The sequence below is a fragment of the Carcharodon carcharias genome, chromosome 32 (assembly GCF_017639515.1).
Source record: "Carcharodon carcharias isolate sCarCar2 chromosome 32, sCarCar2.pri, whole genome shotgun sequence".
In the NCBI taxonomy this organism is placed as follows: Eukaryota; Metazoa; Chordata; class Chondrichthyes; order Lamniformes; family Lamnidae; genus Carcharodon; species Carcharodon carcharias.
The window spans coordinates 8237756-8253558 of NC_054498.1; the positions used below are offsets into that span (position 1 = coordinate 8237756).

General features: G+C 41.5%; 1 protein-coding gene across 1 annotated transcript in view; it reads left to right on the forward strand.

Moving 5' to 3' along the window:
* The first annotated feature begins 240 nt into the window (after nt 1–240).
* LOC121271936 (tetraspanin-3-like) overlaps nt 241–15803 on the forward strand; it is a 49764-nt gene continuing 34201 nt past the window's right edge. Inside the window, exon 1 of the mRNA XM_041178193.1 lies at nt 241–465. Within this exon, the coding sequence (XP_041034127.1) occupies nt 403–465 (63 nt within the window). The 5' untranslated portion in view covers nt 241–402. The remainder of the gene's footprint in view (nt 466–15803) is intronic.

Sequence of the window (15803 nt, forward strand, 5' to 3'; positions counted from 1 at the left end):
AAAAAAGCATTGACTGATCAAATAAAAATGGTCAGGTGCTAACTCTTAAGTCAACGCCTCAAGAAAGGAAGGGAAACTGTTAAGACAAAAAGAAAGTTATCAAGGCAGCAGAAAACTGGATGGGTAAATAGATGCAAATTGGGACCAACTTTTGACATTGGAAGGGGTCACATGTCAGACAGCAGCTTCCCCGAGGAGGGCGCATGCGTGCAGCCGCCGGTGACTGACGTAATGTTTCGGTGACGTCGGCGATCACGTGGACGCGCCAGCTGGCTCCCGGGCTCCGGCTGCCGTCGTCTGCACTTGTCCACGGCTCTTGCTCGTTGAGGGCGTGTAGGCCGCAGTCTGCAGTAGCAGCAGCAACCGGCGCCGGGCGACCGAATAAACTCGCCTCGGCTAGAGATGGGACAGTGCGGGATAACGTCGTCCAAGACCGTCCTGGTGTTTTTAAATCTGATATTCTGGGTAAGTAGGTCAGCAAAGGGCTTACCCCTCGGCGAGGGAGGATCGCGCCGTCTCCATGGCTGCCCGCTTCTGCAACCCAACCTGATGACCGGAAATGGGGAAGGGAGTTTGATTGATGTGGCGCTGGACGGCCTGATTGGCTGGCTTTGCCGTCGCTGGAGCAACGAGGGTCGGATTCAGCTGCGTTTGGGTTAGGTTGCACTTGGCTGTTGTATTGCAGCTGTGGCTGGTTGTCAGGAGCTGGTACACGGCAGAGCAAAGCAAGAGTACATCCCAATAATATTATCAGGTTTTAAGTCACTTCCAAATTTATCCTAATTTTTTTCCAAAGATGATTTTTTGCAGGATTTTTTTGTTTGATCTGTAGATGTCTTTAAATATTTTAACGTCCTTTTGACTGGAAATAAAATCCCAAGTCTCGTTAATTTTTAAAATATAAGTCCAAACCCTTAATGTTTTCTACCATCTCTAATTTTATGTTTTATCGTTGCTGGATTTTATTTACAATGAATTTCAAAAAATGTGATGAGGCCAGGGGAAATACTGAAAGAAATACGCAATTCATCTATTTTGTACTAAGGACAAATTCCTGCCACGAGTGGAGAACCTGTATCGTCTAGAAAAAATTCTGCAGCAAAGCTTTTTAGGGGAGAAGGGAGTATGTGAAAACAGGATGAAAATAACTCTAGCCAGCTCCATTTTAAATGATTCATATGCCAAGTTAGATACAGTTACTGGGTAATTTGGTACAGTGTCTTACTGTGTTCAGTGCCTCTAGAGATGTTTCAGTGATGCAGAGACTCTTTATTCAGCATTGAGCAAAGACTGGAAAACAAAATAAATTCTGAAGTGTTACCAAGCTGAATATACAACTTTTTACGGTAACTGTCAACTTTAAATTCATACCTTCTAAACAAAATAGCATACTACATAAAGTATGATTGGAAAACTAGTTGAGGTGAGAACCTTTAAATGCATGCACCGTCATCATCACCTTGTATGTCTTTTAGATGGAATTTCATGACTTGTGATGTTAATTTAATGTATTTCAAATACAGGTTTTAGTGTTTTAAAGTTCCTAGTTGAATTCAGTTCATTTAAATATTGCAGCAGAAATTAGGTCTACAGTCCCTGGAATTTAGAAGGTTAAGGCTAGCTTGGTCTAAGCTTTCAAGTTATTAAGGGAAACTGATCACTTTCTGTCTGTTGTGGAATCTAGCACTAGAGGACATGATCTAAAAATTAGAGCCAGACCTTTCTGGAGTGAAGTTGTGAAACACTTCTATGTACAAAGGGTGGTAGAACTGTGAAATACTTTTCTATAAATGGCAATTGTTGCTAGGTCAGTTGTTTAATTTTAAATCTGAGATTGAATGAATTTGTCTACCAGAGGTATTAAGGGACATGGGGCATAGGTAGGTATATGGAGTTGGGTTATGTATCAGCCATGATTTTGTTGCATGGTGGAACAGGCTAAATGGCCTACTCCTGTTTTCATAATCCTATGTAACGGATGCTCCTAAGTCTGCTACTAGCTGTATTTCTCATTTACCTGAATTTCTGCTCTGTTTCATTACTTGTGCACTAATAATCATGTTAAGAGTAAGTTGCTGACAGATTGATCTTTCACCGAGATTGAACAAACTGGTCAAACAAAGATTGACTGAAAATGCTTGGAACCAAATTTATTTTGATACTTGCATTTAGTTTGCAATGGAAACCAACTAGGATATATGTCAGTGTCTAATTTGGGTAGACTTCCCCTTCAGATTTAGTATAATTGACTGAAGCATGTGGCAACCTTTAAAGCGTAGAATTTAGATCAATTGGCAAATGCTTGTTATTTGGAGATTTCTTTGATTGGCCCTCTTCTTCTGGAAAGAATGAAAAATTCAAGTCTATTTGTAGGCTGGACTATAATGTTTAGTTTGTATAATCACTTTGCAGAACTTCAAAAAGTCATCTAATTATATGGATGTATTTGTAAGCATGCATATTCTTAGAATTCCAGCATTATACTGCAAGACTAGTACTATGCATACAACTCAGCTCCAAATGCACTGGTGGGGTTCAACTAATTTAGTAACCAGAAATTAAGCCTGAAACCTTCCTGCTTTAAATGTCTTTGAACAGCACCATGCAGTGCATTTGCCAACTGTGTCTTTAGGGGATGATTATTTTCTCCATGAGTGAACTCTTGAGCTTTAAACAGATAAATTTGTCTCCAGGGTCATTGATTGCTCATGTAATCAACAAGATGTGGAACTGCTCACTAGCAACAAAAAAAATTCCTTTAATCCAAATTCTGTAAGATGTTTGCCACTGATTGCAGTAGTAAATGGAGAATTGTGTAGGGTCTAAAATTAAGGTCTGCAGCAGTGCAACAATTATAGAATTGCTACAAGCCAAGATCATTCCTTATTTTTGACATGTCTTTATTTTTTTTATATATTTATTAAGTAAAGATGAGGAGAGGTCATATGAACATACAAAATAGGAACATAAGTATGCCATTTGGCCCTTTGAGCCTGCCCCACCATTCAATAAGATCATGACTGATCAGGTCTTTTGGCCCATCCTTCGCTAGGAATCTTTTTTTTCCCCACCCATGCATTGTGCCTATGACAGCAACTTGTGTTTCCATGGCACCTTTTTTAATATAGTCAAACATATCAAAGATGTTTCACAAGGATCATTATCAAAAACAAGATTGACACCGAGTCACGTGAGACACTAAGATACGGTGACCAAAAAACTTGGCCAAAGAGATCGGTTTTAAGGAGCATCTTAAAGGAGCAGAGAGGTGGGGAGGTTTAGGGAGGAAATTCCAGAGCTCCCTATTGAATAACTTGTGGTTTTGCCTCCAGTACTTGCACAAGAGACCATTTCAGGTACTTGAATGTGAAATGTGCTTGCAGTTGTCCTAACCTTGAAATAATGATCAGGAATATCCTTTCCTTACGCTTGAAATAATGATGATCAGGAATAATCTTTCCTTACGCCTCTGCAAACTGCCTTGGCTGTGTATCTATGATAAAGGTGGAAGTTGTTGCATATTTCGCTTAGCATTTTTATACTTCTTACACTTGTGATTTCATCCCTTCTCCATTTCACATGGTAGTTGCTTTGACTTCTATGTGTTGATCCTATAGTTATCATTTTGAGTTTTACTGAGGCATAATTCTGTGTTTCTCACGTGTCGGTGCAGACTCGATGGGCCTCTTCTGCACTGTGATTCTGTGATGTGCATGCATTGCTCTTTGGCATTAATACCTAGTGCAGGTCATTATTCACCAAATCTTGAAGATACATTTGCACAAGATATTTGCCTAGGGATGTCGTAACCTTGCCAGGTAATCGTACCTGCGCTTCTAGCAGGTGATCAACAACAAAGCTTGGCTAATATTTCCACCTTAACTCAGAGAAAACTCTGATTCCTCTCCTCTTTCCTGCTTCTGCCTCAGCTTAGAAATAACTGAGCACAGACTGGCAGTCATACAAGGGATCTCTTTTGGTGTCTGAATTGCCCCATTATTCATCAGATCAACTGGTTGAGCTATTGAGAAGCTGAATTTAAACTTTCTCAAGGCGTTTGCTTTTGTCACTGGCTCCAGCCAGATTAATGTTTAATGTTTAATTATGCAAAATGACAACATGCATTGGTCGAAGGTCTTTGTGCATTTGTGTTGCCTTGTTAGTAAGTGACAGCGCAATATGAATAGATTCTAAGAATAAATGGAATTTTGGTGTCTATCAAAGTTTAGCTTTTTTTAGTCATATGTGCTATATGTGTCCAGTAGTTAGTGTGACATCTGCCCGTTTAGTTCCTCCTGGCCTGTTGCCAATGGTTAGCCCTAATCATGGTCAAATGCAGTTTCATGAAAATATTAATCTGCTCAAAGGCTTCGGTTTCCTGTTACTGCACATATGAAGTAAACTTGCTGTTATTAGGTACTTTGACCTGTTCATCAATTGGCTGCACTGACTAAAAATGCTGATGTTGGTCATGGCTTGAGTGAGCCTGCCCCAAAAAACTGCAATCTTATTGAAAATATAAGCGAAATTCTTGAGCAGACCACTTTTTAAGCCACTGCTTATGGGTCATTTTTAGCTCTTGGGGCCCTCACAGAATTCCATTTGCCCTGTATTTCTTACTCTATGCTTTATACTGCCTTTTAGATTTTGTGCGCTTGAATATTTGGAAAGGCTTGTCCTTGGTAGTGTTGCCTCATTTGTTCACCTCCTTAGTCAGACCATCCTTGGCATGTTTAGAAATGTATGGAAATTAATAGGGACGTTGTTGTGACCCACAAAATTTTTGTGTACTTATGTAAGTATAATGAAGACAAAAACTTCCATAGCCCTGCTTTTAACATTTTTTTGGAATGCAAGTTACCAATATAAAATTTACCCGTAATAAAGATCATTATTACTGTGCAAATTCTGGAAAATGCCTTTCTTATCCAAGGAAAAGATGTGTGGAAAGTTCTGGAAAGCTTGATTTACTATCAGGTCAGTACCAGCTGTCTTTGCACGGTTTATGGTACCAATGTGTTGTGTTGCTGTAAACAGGAAAGTAGGGTTTCTTCTATGTTTCCTGTTGCTATTCTTCAATTAGTTCTTATGTTTAATTGGAACCAGATTTTGTGTTAAAATGCAAATGAAATCTGGGGTAGATATTTTATATGAATTGTCCACTTATGCTGAATCATTAATCATGTAATATCCTCCTCCCCAGTGAAATTCCTATTATGATAAGATGAATGACGGTGGCATTTTGAGATAGGACTTCAAAGTTAATTCAGGAATTGAAGCACAGATAGTGCTGTGATTGGTGGTATAAATACATACTGCAGTATGCATTGTGCAAGCATGAAATAATTTTCTTCCTCCCCCTGCTCAAGTCCCAGTCAAAGGCAGAAGTCTGACCTGCTCAGCCATGTGACTGACTAGCTGTAATCCCTCATCTCTGGATCCATTCTAGCAAATCTCTTCTGTGTTCTCTCCTTGTTGGATAGTGAACAGGAGACTTAATTTCTTTTCCTCCTGAGGTACTTATGTCGACTGAAAATCGATTGAGCATCAGGTAATGAAGACTTGTTAAACAAGAACAAAAATACCTGGAAAAACTCAGCAGGTCTGGCAGCATCTGCGGAGAGGAGCACAGTTAACGTTTCAGGTCAGAATGACCCTTCAATAGAACTAAGTAAAAATGGAAGAGAGGTGAAATATAAACTGGTTTAAGGGTGGGTGGGAGAGGTAGAGCTGGCTAGAGGGCCAGTGATAGGTGGAGCTAGACAAAAGGACAAAGATGTGTTGAGGGTGGTGATATTATCTAAGGAATGTGATAATTAAGGGTAGAAAGGACAAGCAAGGTACAGATAGCCCTAGTGGGGGTGGGGTGAAGGAATCAAAAAAGGTTAAAAGGTAGAGATAAAACAGTGGAAAAGAAATACATTTAAAAATAATGGAAATAGGTGGGAAAAGAAAAATCTATATAAATTATTAGAAAAAAAGAGGGAGATCGGAAAGGGGGTGGGGATGGAGGAGAGAGTTCATGTTCTAAAATTGTTGAACTCAATGTTCAGTCCGGAAGGCTGTAAAGTGCCTAGTCGGAAGATGAGGTGCTGTTCCTCCAGTTTGCATTGAGCTTCACTAGAACAATGCAGCAAGTCATGTGGGCATTACAGCAGGGTGGAGTGTTGAAATGACAAGCGAGATGGAGGTCTGGGTAATGCTTGCGGACAGACTGAAGGTGTTCTGCAAAGTGGTTACCCAGTCTGCGTTTGGTCTCTCCAATGTAGAGGAAACCGCATCGGGAGCAACAAATGCAGTAGACTAAGTTAAGGGAAGTGCAAGTGAAATGCTGCTTCACTTGAAAGGAGTGTTTGGGCCCTTGGACAGTGAGGAGAGGAGAAGTGAAGGGGCAGGTGTTGCACCTTCTGCGATTGCGTGGGGGGGAGGGGATTGAGGTGTAGGGGTGTTGGAAGAGTGGACCAGGGTGTCCCGGAGGGAACGATCCCTGCAGAATGCCGCTGGGGGGGTGAAGGGAAGATGTGTTTGGTGGTGGCATCATGCTGGAGTTGGCGGAAATGGTGGAGGATGATCCTTTGAATGCAGAGGCTGGTGGGGTGATAAGTGAGGACAAGGGGGACCCTATCATGTTTCTGGAAGGGAGAGGAAGGTGTGAGGGTGGATGCGCAGGAGATGGGCCAGACACAGTTGAGGGCCCTATCAACCACCGTGGGTGGAAAACCTCGGATAAGGAAGAAGGAAGACATGTCAGAGGAAATGTTTTTGAAAGTGGCATCATCAGAACAGATGCGACGGAGGCGAAGGAACTGAGAAAATGGGATGGAGTCCTTACAGGAAGCAGGATGTGAGGAGCTGTAGTCGAGGTAGCTGTGGGAGTTGGTAGGCTTGTAATGGATATTGGTGGACAGTCTATCAGCAGATATTGAGACAGAGAGGTCAAGGAAGGGAAGGGAAGTGTCAGAGGTGGACCACATGAAAATTATGGAGGGGTGGAAATTGGAAGCAAAATTAATAAATTTTTCCAGATCCAGATGAGAGCATGAAGCAGCACCGAAGTAATCATCGATGTACTGGAGAAAGGGTTGTGGGAGGGGGCCGGAGTAGGACTGGAACAAGGAATGTTCCACATACCCCATAAAGAGACAGACATAGCTGGGGCCCATGCGGGTACCCATAGCCCCACCTTTTATTTGGAGGAGGTGAGAGGTGTTGAAGGAGAAATTGTTCAGTGTGAGAACAAGTTCAGCCAGACGGAGGAGAGTAGTGGTGGATGGGGATTGTTCGGGCCTCTGTTCAAGGAAGAAGTGGAGAGCCCTCAGACCATCCTGGTGGGGGATGGAGGTGTAGAGGGATTGGACGTCCATGGTGGGGAGGAGGCGGTTGGGGCCAGGGAACTGGAAATTGTTGATATGATGTAGGGTGTCAGAGGAATCATGGATGTAGGTGGTAAGGAACTAGACAAGGGAGAGAGAATGGAGTCCAGATAGCAAGAAATGAGTTCCGTGAGGCAGGAACAGATTGACACAATCGGTCTGCTGGGACAGTCCTGTTTGTGGATTTTGGGTAGGAGGTAGAAGTGGGCGGTCTGAGGTTTGGAGACTATCCGGTTGGAAGCTGGAGAAGGAAGATCTCCAGAGATGAGGTCAGCAACAGTCCTGGAAACAATGGCTTGATGTTCAGTGGTGGGGTCATGGTCCAGGGGAGGTAGGAGGAAGTGTCTGCAAGTTGACACTCAGCCTCTGCGAGGTGGAGGTCAGTGTACCAGACAACAACAGCACCACCCTTATCAGCGGGTTTGATGACAATGTCAGGGTTGGACCTGAGAGAACGGAGTGCAGCAAGTTCAGAGAGAGACATTAGAGTGGGTGAGAGGAGCAGAGAAATTGAGATGACTAATGTCACGCCAACAGTTCTCAATGAAAAGATCAAGAGAAGGAAGAATCCAGAGGGAGGGGTCCAGGTGGATGGAGAATATTGGAGATGGGTAAAAGGATCCGTTGAACAGGGAGAGGACTCCTGCCCAAAGAAGTGAGCACAGAGACGAAGGTGGCGGAAGAACAGTTCAGCATTGTGCTGAACCCGAAGTTAATTGAGATGAGGGCGTAAGTGTATGAAACTAAGTCCTTTGCTGAGCACTGAACGTTCAGCGTCGGAGAGGGGGAGGTCAGGGGGAATGGTGACTACATGGCCAGGGCTGGGATTGGAAGACAGGATGGGGACAGAAGGACAGGCAGGGCTGGAGGGTCTGGATGAAGGACTTGTTGGTTGAATGCAGTCAAATGGGATATTTTCTTCCTCTGGTTAAGAAATAGTACATGTGGTAGTGGTGAAGGGAAGAACGAAGTAAGTTTTGCACTTGTCCCTTGCGTGCTACTGGTTTAGATATAATTAGATATAATACTAGTACTTCTCCACACCAATTTTTGTATCCCACAGCTTGGCACCTGAACATGAAACCTTTGCTCATAAAATGGCAAGTGTTAATCCTACCTGATCCAAAGCTCTGTAGAGCTCAATTCAACTTCGATATTGGTGGCGTAGACTCATACACGTTAAATATTTATCCTTGGCTAACAGCACTCCTTTTAAACACATGCAAAGCATTTAGCATAGATTTTTTTTTTGATAATTGTGTAATTCTAGGAATTTTGTATGGGAAACTTGTTTCTGGGTGAATGGAAAAACAAAGCCAAGTGAGAATAGTGATAGTTGATAATATGCTGTATATATTGCATGAGAGATTTTGGCATGAATTGTGGAAAAAGTTAATGTACAATTGAATAGAATCAAAGCATAGATGTTACTGATTATACTTGCTAGAGGCTCTGTGAATGGAACAATATTAAAAAAATACTTTAAAGGGTTGTATGCTAATAGATCCCAAGAGTACTTCCTGATCAAAGCTCTGCATTAGATTAATTTTTATGGCATTATCCACAATTTGCCCTTTCTCACTTGTGCATTATTCATTTCTTCCAACCAATGTTGCATTTGAGGGTTTTCACACTGAAACTCTCAATACTTATCTAAGTCAGCAGTTGCAGTTCAGGAACTACATTTTCCGTTGGGCCTCGGGACTTCTGCACATGCAGCCACACATGCGCCGTTCGAGTTTTTCTTCGGGCCTTCTGTGTAGGTGCCGGCCGGGAGATGGTCAAACGTGCGCAGTTTGTTTATTTCATCGTCTTTGGACCGGGAACCAGCCATGTGCACGTGCAGAAGAAAAGTGAAACAGTGCAAAGAGCAGGTCAGGTGACCTGGAACCAGGGCGCCATAAGGAAGAAGGTGTCTGAGGAGCAGGACACTGGGAAGGGAACAGGGAGAAGGCCCCAAACCAAGGAGTGGGACAGAAACAGGCCCTGGGCAGGGACAAAGGGATCAGAGAGAGATCCCATTGAGTTAAGATAAAGGACAGGAACAGAGAAAGGCTAAATTAAAGAGCTGTGGAGAGCAGACTTGAAGTGAAGTGGGCTAGAGAGAAGCTCAGTCGATCTGAGGATAGCCAATGGTTGGCAACTCCGTGCTGCAAGCTGTAAGGGCAAAGGTACCCTTTTGGACCAGGTGGTGTTCTGCTTGGCACAGCCAAAGATCTGAAAGTGTGCTTGGAAGGTGAAGCTGAGATTCAGAGGAAAGGAATCTCAGAAGGTGAGATTGAAACCCTGGCAGTGGATCTTTGTTGAAGCTGCCTGGGAGGGAGTGATGTTTGGAGAGAACTCCAAGGCGAGCTCTTCAAATGTGGGGATTGGAAGCCCTCATGAAAAAGACTGAGTTTTAGTGAGACTAGTTGGCTCAGTGTGACAAACGTCTGGGTGGATTGTTGAGAAATCCAAAGAACCTGTTTTGGTCACATCTGTCATTCACTTTGTAGTGTGGTGTGTATGATCTGGTTTGCCAGTTGGTTTACATGTACAACATACTTACCCTGAATATTAAGGGTATAAGATAGATATGGAAAATTCTTATCTTCCGAATTTGTATGTGTCTTTGATATAGTTGGGGTGAAGGATTGGTGAATATTTGGATCATTTTCTTGTGTTTGCACTGAGATCTTTCCAATCTTTTTGTCTGGTGTAATACAGTTAATCTTTCTTGTTTAATAAATGTTTTATTCTTTGCGCTAGAAGTTCATCAGCAGACTCCTGTGAATTTGTTCAGTAACTTACCTCCATGTTTTCTTTAAAAAAAACGAAGTTAGGATACGCCAAGCCAGGATTCATTCTGGTATCCGACTTGTCCAGTATTAACATCAACTGGAATCATAACAATTTACTGAAGAGCCATAATGGTTTTGTGGAGTGATTACCCATAACATAGCAAGGAAGATACGTGATGAGATTGTATAAATGTTTGATTTTCAGCAGACTGGAAGTACCTAAATTGTTGGGGTGAAAACAGTATGCCAGCCTAGGAAGACAGACAATCGGGTCCTGCATTCAAGTCCTGATCTGTAAAGTTAGGTGATCTTTGAGGTGGTAAGAAGTTCTCAAGCTGGTCTGATTTCCCTCTGCACTGCCTTGGCAGCTGTAGTCTTGATTGGTAAAAGTTAATGCAGCACAATCTGAGATCAATTTTGGGACATTCCTGTTCTGCATACCTCACCCTGGATAATATTGCTGATCCATCGAGGTGCTTTTGAGTTCACTGCTTTGAAAAGAGTTACAAAGTAGGGTCTAACCATTTCTAATAAACCCCTTTGTTTTGGATACGCAACTTTTCTATTCATTTAACACTAGAGCTGTTGTTTTCAGTTTTATGGGATGGGTGGGGAAGGGGTGAATGGACACATTGGCAGAATGTGATTTTCCCCAAATGGAAATTAAAATTTTAGAACCACACATAATAAACAAAGTCCCCATTAAAAGCAGTTAACCTTGGTTTGTATGGGGGAATAGCAACCTCTTGCATGTTTCCTTTGTTTTGGATTCTGTGGAACAAAACCTCAGAATTGTGAAGTGTGACCCAGAAAAAATGAACTTCATCTAATGAAAATAGAATTCATTTGGTTAATATAAACTAGCTGTCCTGATAATTGCAAATTTGCTTGGTAAAACTGAGGATGAAATCTATGCTGCCTTTTTAATCCAAAGGAATGAGGAGCCAATAAGTGTACTGTGCTGGTGTCAACATAATACAAAACACATGTCTTTTTAAATTAGAATTGTGTTATGGCAGTAAATTTTCCAGCACTTCATCACCTAGGAATAAGATTTAAAGTTGTAAGTAACCTTTTGAAATATTGAGAGTCAAAGCTTTTTTGTTTTGCAGTCTTCCTCAAGCTTGCCTGAACATGTCTATAGTTATGCAGTTCTGAAAGGAATAGTCCACTTGATGGAATTGTTTTGGAGCCTCGGTGCTGTTATGAACCTTGACACAGTTGTTCATGGTACATCTGTGTTGAGCTTAATTGCAATAGAGGAAGTTTAATTCATGGATTTTTTGTGGGCTATCTTTTGTAAACTGTATTAACTTAGTTATAAATTGTGCCCACTCCAATTAAATTATATTTATTACAAATTGAGAACCCTATAAAATTAAACACAGTACCATCCATTGATATAAAGAGCTACTTGAATGGCTGCACTGTTTGTAATTTTTCCTAATGGTAGCTACTAATGGTGCAGTATGTTTCCATTGATATCACCCACGTAGTTGGCGGCATACAGTCCCAAAGGTGTTTAACATCAGTCTATTTGACTTTGGAGGAGTGTTGCAGCTGGTTTGTTTGTTTTCATTCTTATGTGCAAGGCTTTGACAGGGCTTGCATTCCCTACCTAATGCTATTGTGGGACTGCCACAGTTCAAAAAAGCAACCTGCCATTGGTTCCCCCGGCAACTAGGGGTGGGTAGTAAATTCAGCCTTGCCAGCATTGGTGCATCCAGTGAACAAATAAATAAGCTGTTGGATAGTGGTCAAAAACCACTTAATTTGTTTCTACTCTGAGGTAACTATTGTTCCTTTTCAGGTGGTGTAGTAGGACAGATGAGACGATTCTTGGTATTACTAGCTCATACCATACCTCAAAGTGCATTTACACAGCCATTGGGCTGCCTTGGATTGGAGCTGATTTTTATTTTCTCTTTTTGAACATGCTGATGCTTGCATGTATATAGTTTTATGATGGTTGGCTGCCTGCTGTACCTTGTCAAATGGCCAATTTTTCTGTGCGCATATAGCAAGTATTGTCCAACTGTTCAATTGGAGCAGATCAGGCCTGGGAATACTTGATGCAGATGTCCATGCAGGGTATCACGGAATGAGAGTTACAAATTGTGAAATTGTCATTGGTTTTACCTGCTTGATCTAGAGAAGTTTCATTATGGGCTAATTGGACAGTAAAGCTCCTCCTGTAATCTAAAGCCAAGTGGGTTAAGACACCCTCTGAAATAAGGCATACAGACAGAACGTTCACAATTAGATTTCTGTGCTGAGTTAATGTTGAATCATGTTTTATGTCAACTTCCCCTAGGCTGGGGAGAGAAGGGAAGCACCAGCCAGCATTCCTGCTTCTGATTGTCCTGATTGTTCTTTGGAGAAAGGTTTGTGTATGGATGTTGGGTTTGAACTGGATTGGACAATGCCCTGCTACTCTTGACCGCTGACTGTCTGACGGTTCTTCATTTACACTCACTATTTGGGTGAGAGATCAGAGGTCTGCAACCCAGCAAGAGTTGCTTGTTTCAGGAAAGGAAAGTAAGCAACTGGCCAAAAGAGAGATTCTCCAGGCTGATTCAGCACTCCTACTGAAATTATGTAGTTTCAGATTTAAAATGTTTGGTTTAGAATTTTCTTAATTGAACTGTGGGGTTCAAATTTTGATCGTTTGGAAATATTAATATGTTGCTCAATGCCTAGAACCCTCTCTTGATATTTCCTCACAAATGCTTTCCAACAGGGGCCACTGGGTTGGCAATATTTTTCTTCCTTCCTAGCCTGGGTGATATTTTTATGATGGGGAAAGGAAGATGGATAATTTTTTTCAATTTTAAAAACTCGCACTTCTAACCATAGGCTTTTGTTTAGGTCAATGTGATCTAATTATGGTAATTCGATACCAAATTGCTCCAGTTGCATCATATTTGCACTCTTTGATCTTCAAAGCCAGATCTCATGAAATGTTAAGATTGATGTTTGAGGCTTATGGACCAGCAGGTGCCTACATTGTCTGTTCTTCATTTTACATGTGCCTTTCTCTGAGTAGTGCTGTAATGAAAATCCTGGTACTTGATATACATGTTGCACTGACAAAGTGCCCTGTTCATATTCTATTGAGAATTGACTCTGACCTACTTTTTTCACATGCAATAAGTTATGTTGGTGATTTGTGCAGCAACTGGTGTTTGTGCTGATCCTACTCCGCACTCACTGTGGAACCAGTGTTTCGATGTGAACCACTTTTTCTATGAATGCTTAAGTGTTACCTAATGCAGTTTAACATGCATATAGTGTAAATAAATGTGTGTAATTACTTTATCAAGAATTTTAAGAGGAAAGCGTAGTAGAGTGGGAGTAAAGTGATAGTGTTTTCAAAGAGTTGGTACTGCCATTATGGACCAAGTAGCACCACCTATGCTGCAAGATTCATAATTCTGTGAACTCTAAGAACAGGGAAAAAGCCAGGAAGAGGTGTTCTGGCCCTTTTTCGCACAACAACCATACTTTGCCTTTCCTCTTTTCTCTACGTACTGCTGATCATGTCAGTGTGTTATGCCTATGAATATATGTTCTTGAATATTTTGAATGATTTTGTCCACGCTTGTTTATCCCAAGCCTTGATAGAGCATGGCACTGAACATTATGTAGGTAGTGGCAATGCTATGGGGAAGTTTGAGTGTGAGGATTATGAATTTGATGGACAATAGGGCAGGGAGCCAACAGAGGTCCACCTGAATGGGGTTTGGAGGTAGGCAGGGAGGTACATAACAGGGTTTGGGCAACTGTTTTTGAAGGTTGATGTTTGCACAGACTGTCTCTTGGGTGTTGGGCAGGTTGAGTCCAAATGTAACAATATGATGATTTGGGTTTTTACAGTTAACGTGGGCAGAAATGAAAGAAAGCAAATTTGGATTTGAGACTTGATTCGTGGAACAGGGAACTACAGAAAGGAAGACTCATTTCTATAATGGCTTCAAGACCTGTGGAATCCTCAAAGTACTTTACAGCCAATGCAATATTTTTGAAATGTGTCACTATTGTAATGGAGGAAGCACAGCAGCCAATTTGCATACAGTGAGCTTCCGCAAACAACAGTGTGATGATAAAAACAAAAAACTGCGGATGCTGGAAATCCAAAACAAAAGCAGAATTACGTGGAAAAACTCAGCAGGTCTGGCAGCATTGGCGGAGAAGAAAAGAGTTGACGTTTCGAGTCCTCATGACCCTGTTCTGTTCAGTTCTGTTGAAGGGTCATGAGAACTCGAAACGTCAACTCTTTTCTTCTAAAAGATGCTGCCAGACCTGCTGAGTTTTTCCAGGTAATTTTGCTTTTGTTTAGCAGTGTGTTGATTACCAGAATTTGTTTTAGTAATGTTAGTTGTTAATATTGGCCAGGATACTGGGGATAACTCCTCTGTTGTTCAAAATAGTGATCATGTATTTTTTTTACATCAACCCGAGAGCAGGTAGGCCTCGGTTTGACGTTTCATCTGAAAGGTGGAACCTCCAATAGTCCAGCACCTCCTTCAGAACTGTACTGGATTGTCAACCTAGATATTTGTGCCAGTCACTGGAGTAGGACTTGAACCCATGAGGCAAGAGTGCTATAACTGAGCACTGATGAGACTATATCAAGAGGACACTGAGGGTACATACTTGTTAGTCAGAAGAGTGAAGTTGAGTCAGGACAGTTCTTCATTCAAGTTTATGCAGTCTCATAGAATATCTAAAATGAGTTCAGCTGATAATTTGCTACTTTGTGTACTAGAAGTACAGTAAATGTTCAGTAATTTTTACACTTGTAGTAGTGACTAAAATTGCTGTGATAGTCAAGCTGACCGATCTAAAAGTACAATTTGATAGATTACAAGATCAAAGCAACTTTCTAAATCTGGAAAAGTGAAGAATTGAGCTACTATAATAAACAGATTGACAGAAATGCGAACAGGTTTATATCGTGATTGCAAAAACCGTAGAAAACCACAAACTTTACAAGGTTTGCTCCAGCTCCTGTCAGGAAATCTGGTCAATTGTTTGAGCTCCTCTTAGAGTTAGGAACACATTGAGACTGGAGGTAATTGCATTTAACCCTTCAGAATGCCACAAAACCATAAAGCTAAATTTCAGTAGTATGTAAAAAAGAAAAGGTTTTTGTGGTAGAAGAGAGCAGTTTGAAGATTAATTGAGTCTTGAGGGATTGGAGGATGGACCTCATGGTCTGGTCTATTCGGGGACAGCAAAGAAAATAAACAAATCTTAAACTCTGTAACCACAACACGTCAGTGTGTGGGGACACAACATTGGCCAATGTATTGCTTGGAAATCCTTGGACCCAAAAAATTATGAATCGTTGAATGGTTTTGACTCTTAGGATGGTGAATGGAACGCACTGTGTAGTAGCACCGCACAATTACCAAAGCATAAACACAGCCAACTGCAAGAATGTGGTTCATCTGCCATCGTCTGTCTCGTAAATATAAATTGCCTAAAGAATTCTGCGAATCTGGCATTGGAATAATTGGCTGCTGTTGCTGCAGGCTGAGGGCATGGATCCAATCCTGCCTGTCTGCAGACCGGTTAGTGTCTAGCAGTCAGGCCTCGGTAAATCAACTGAGTACTGCAGCAAGCTGTAAGGTAAATGAAGTGCCAC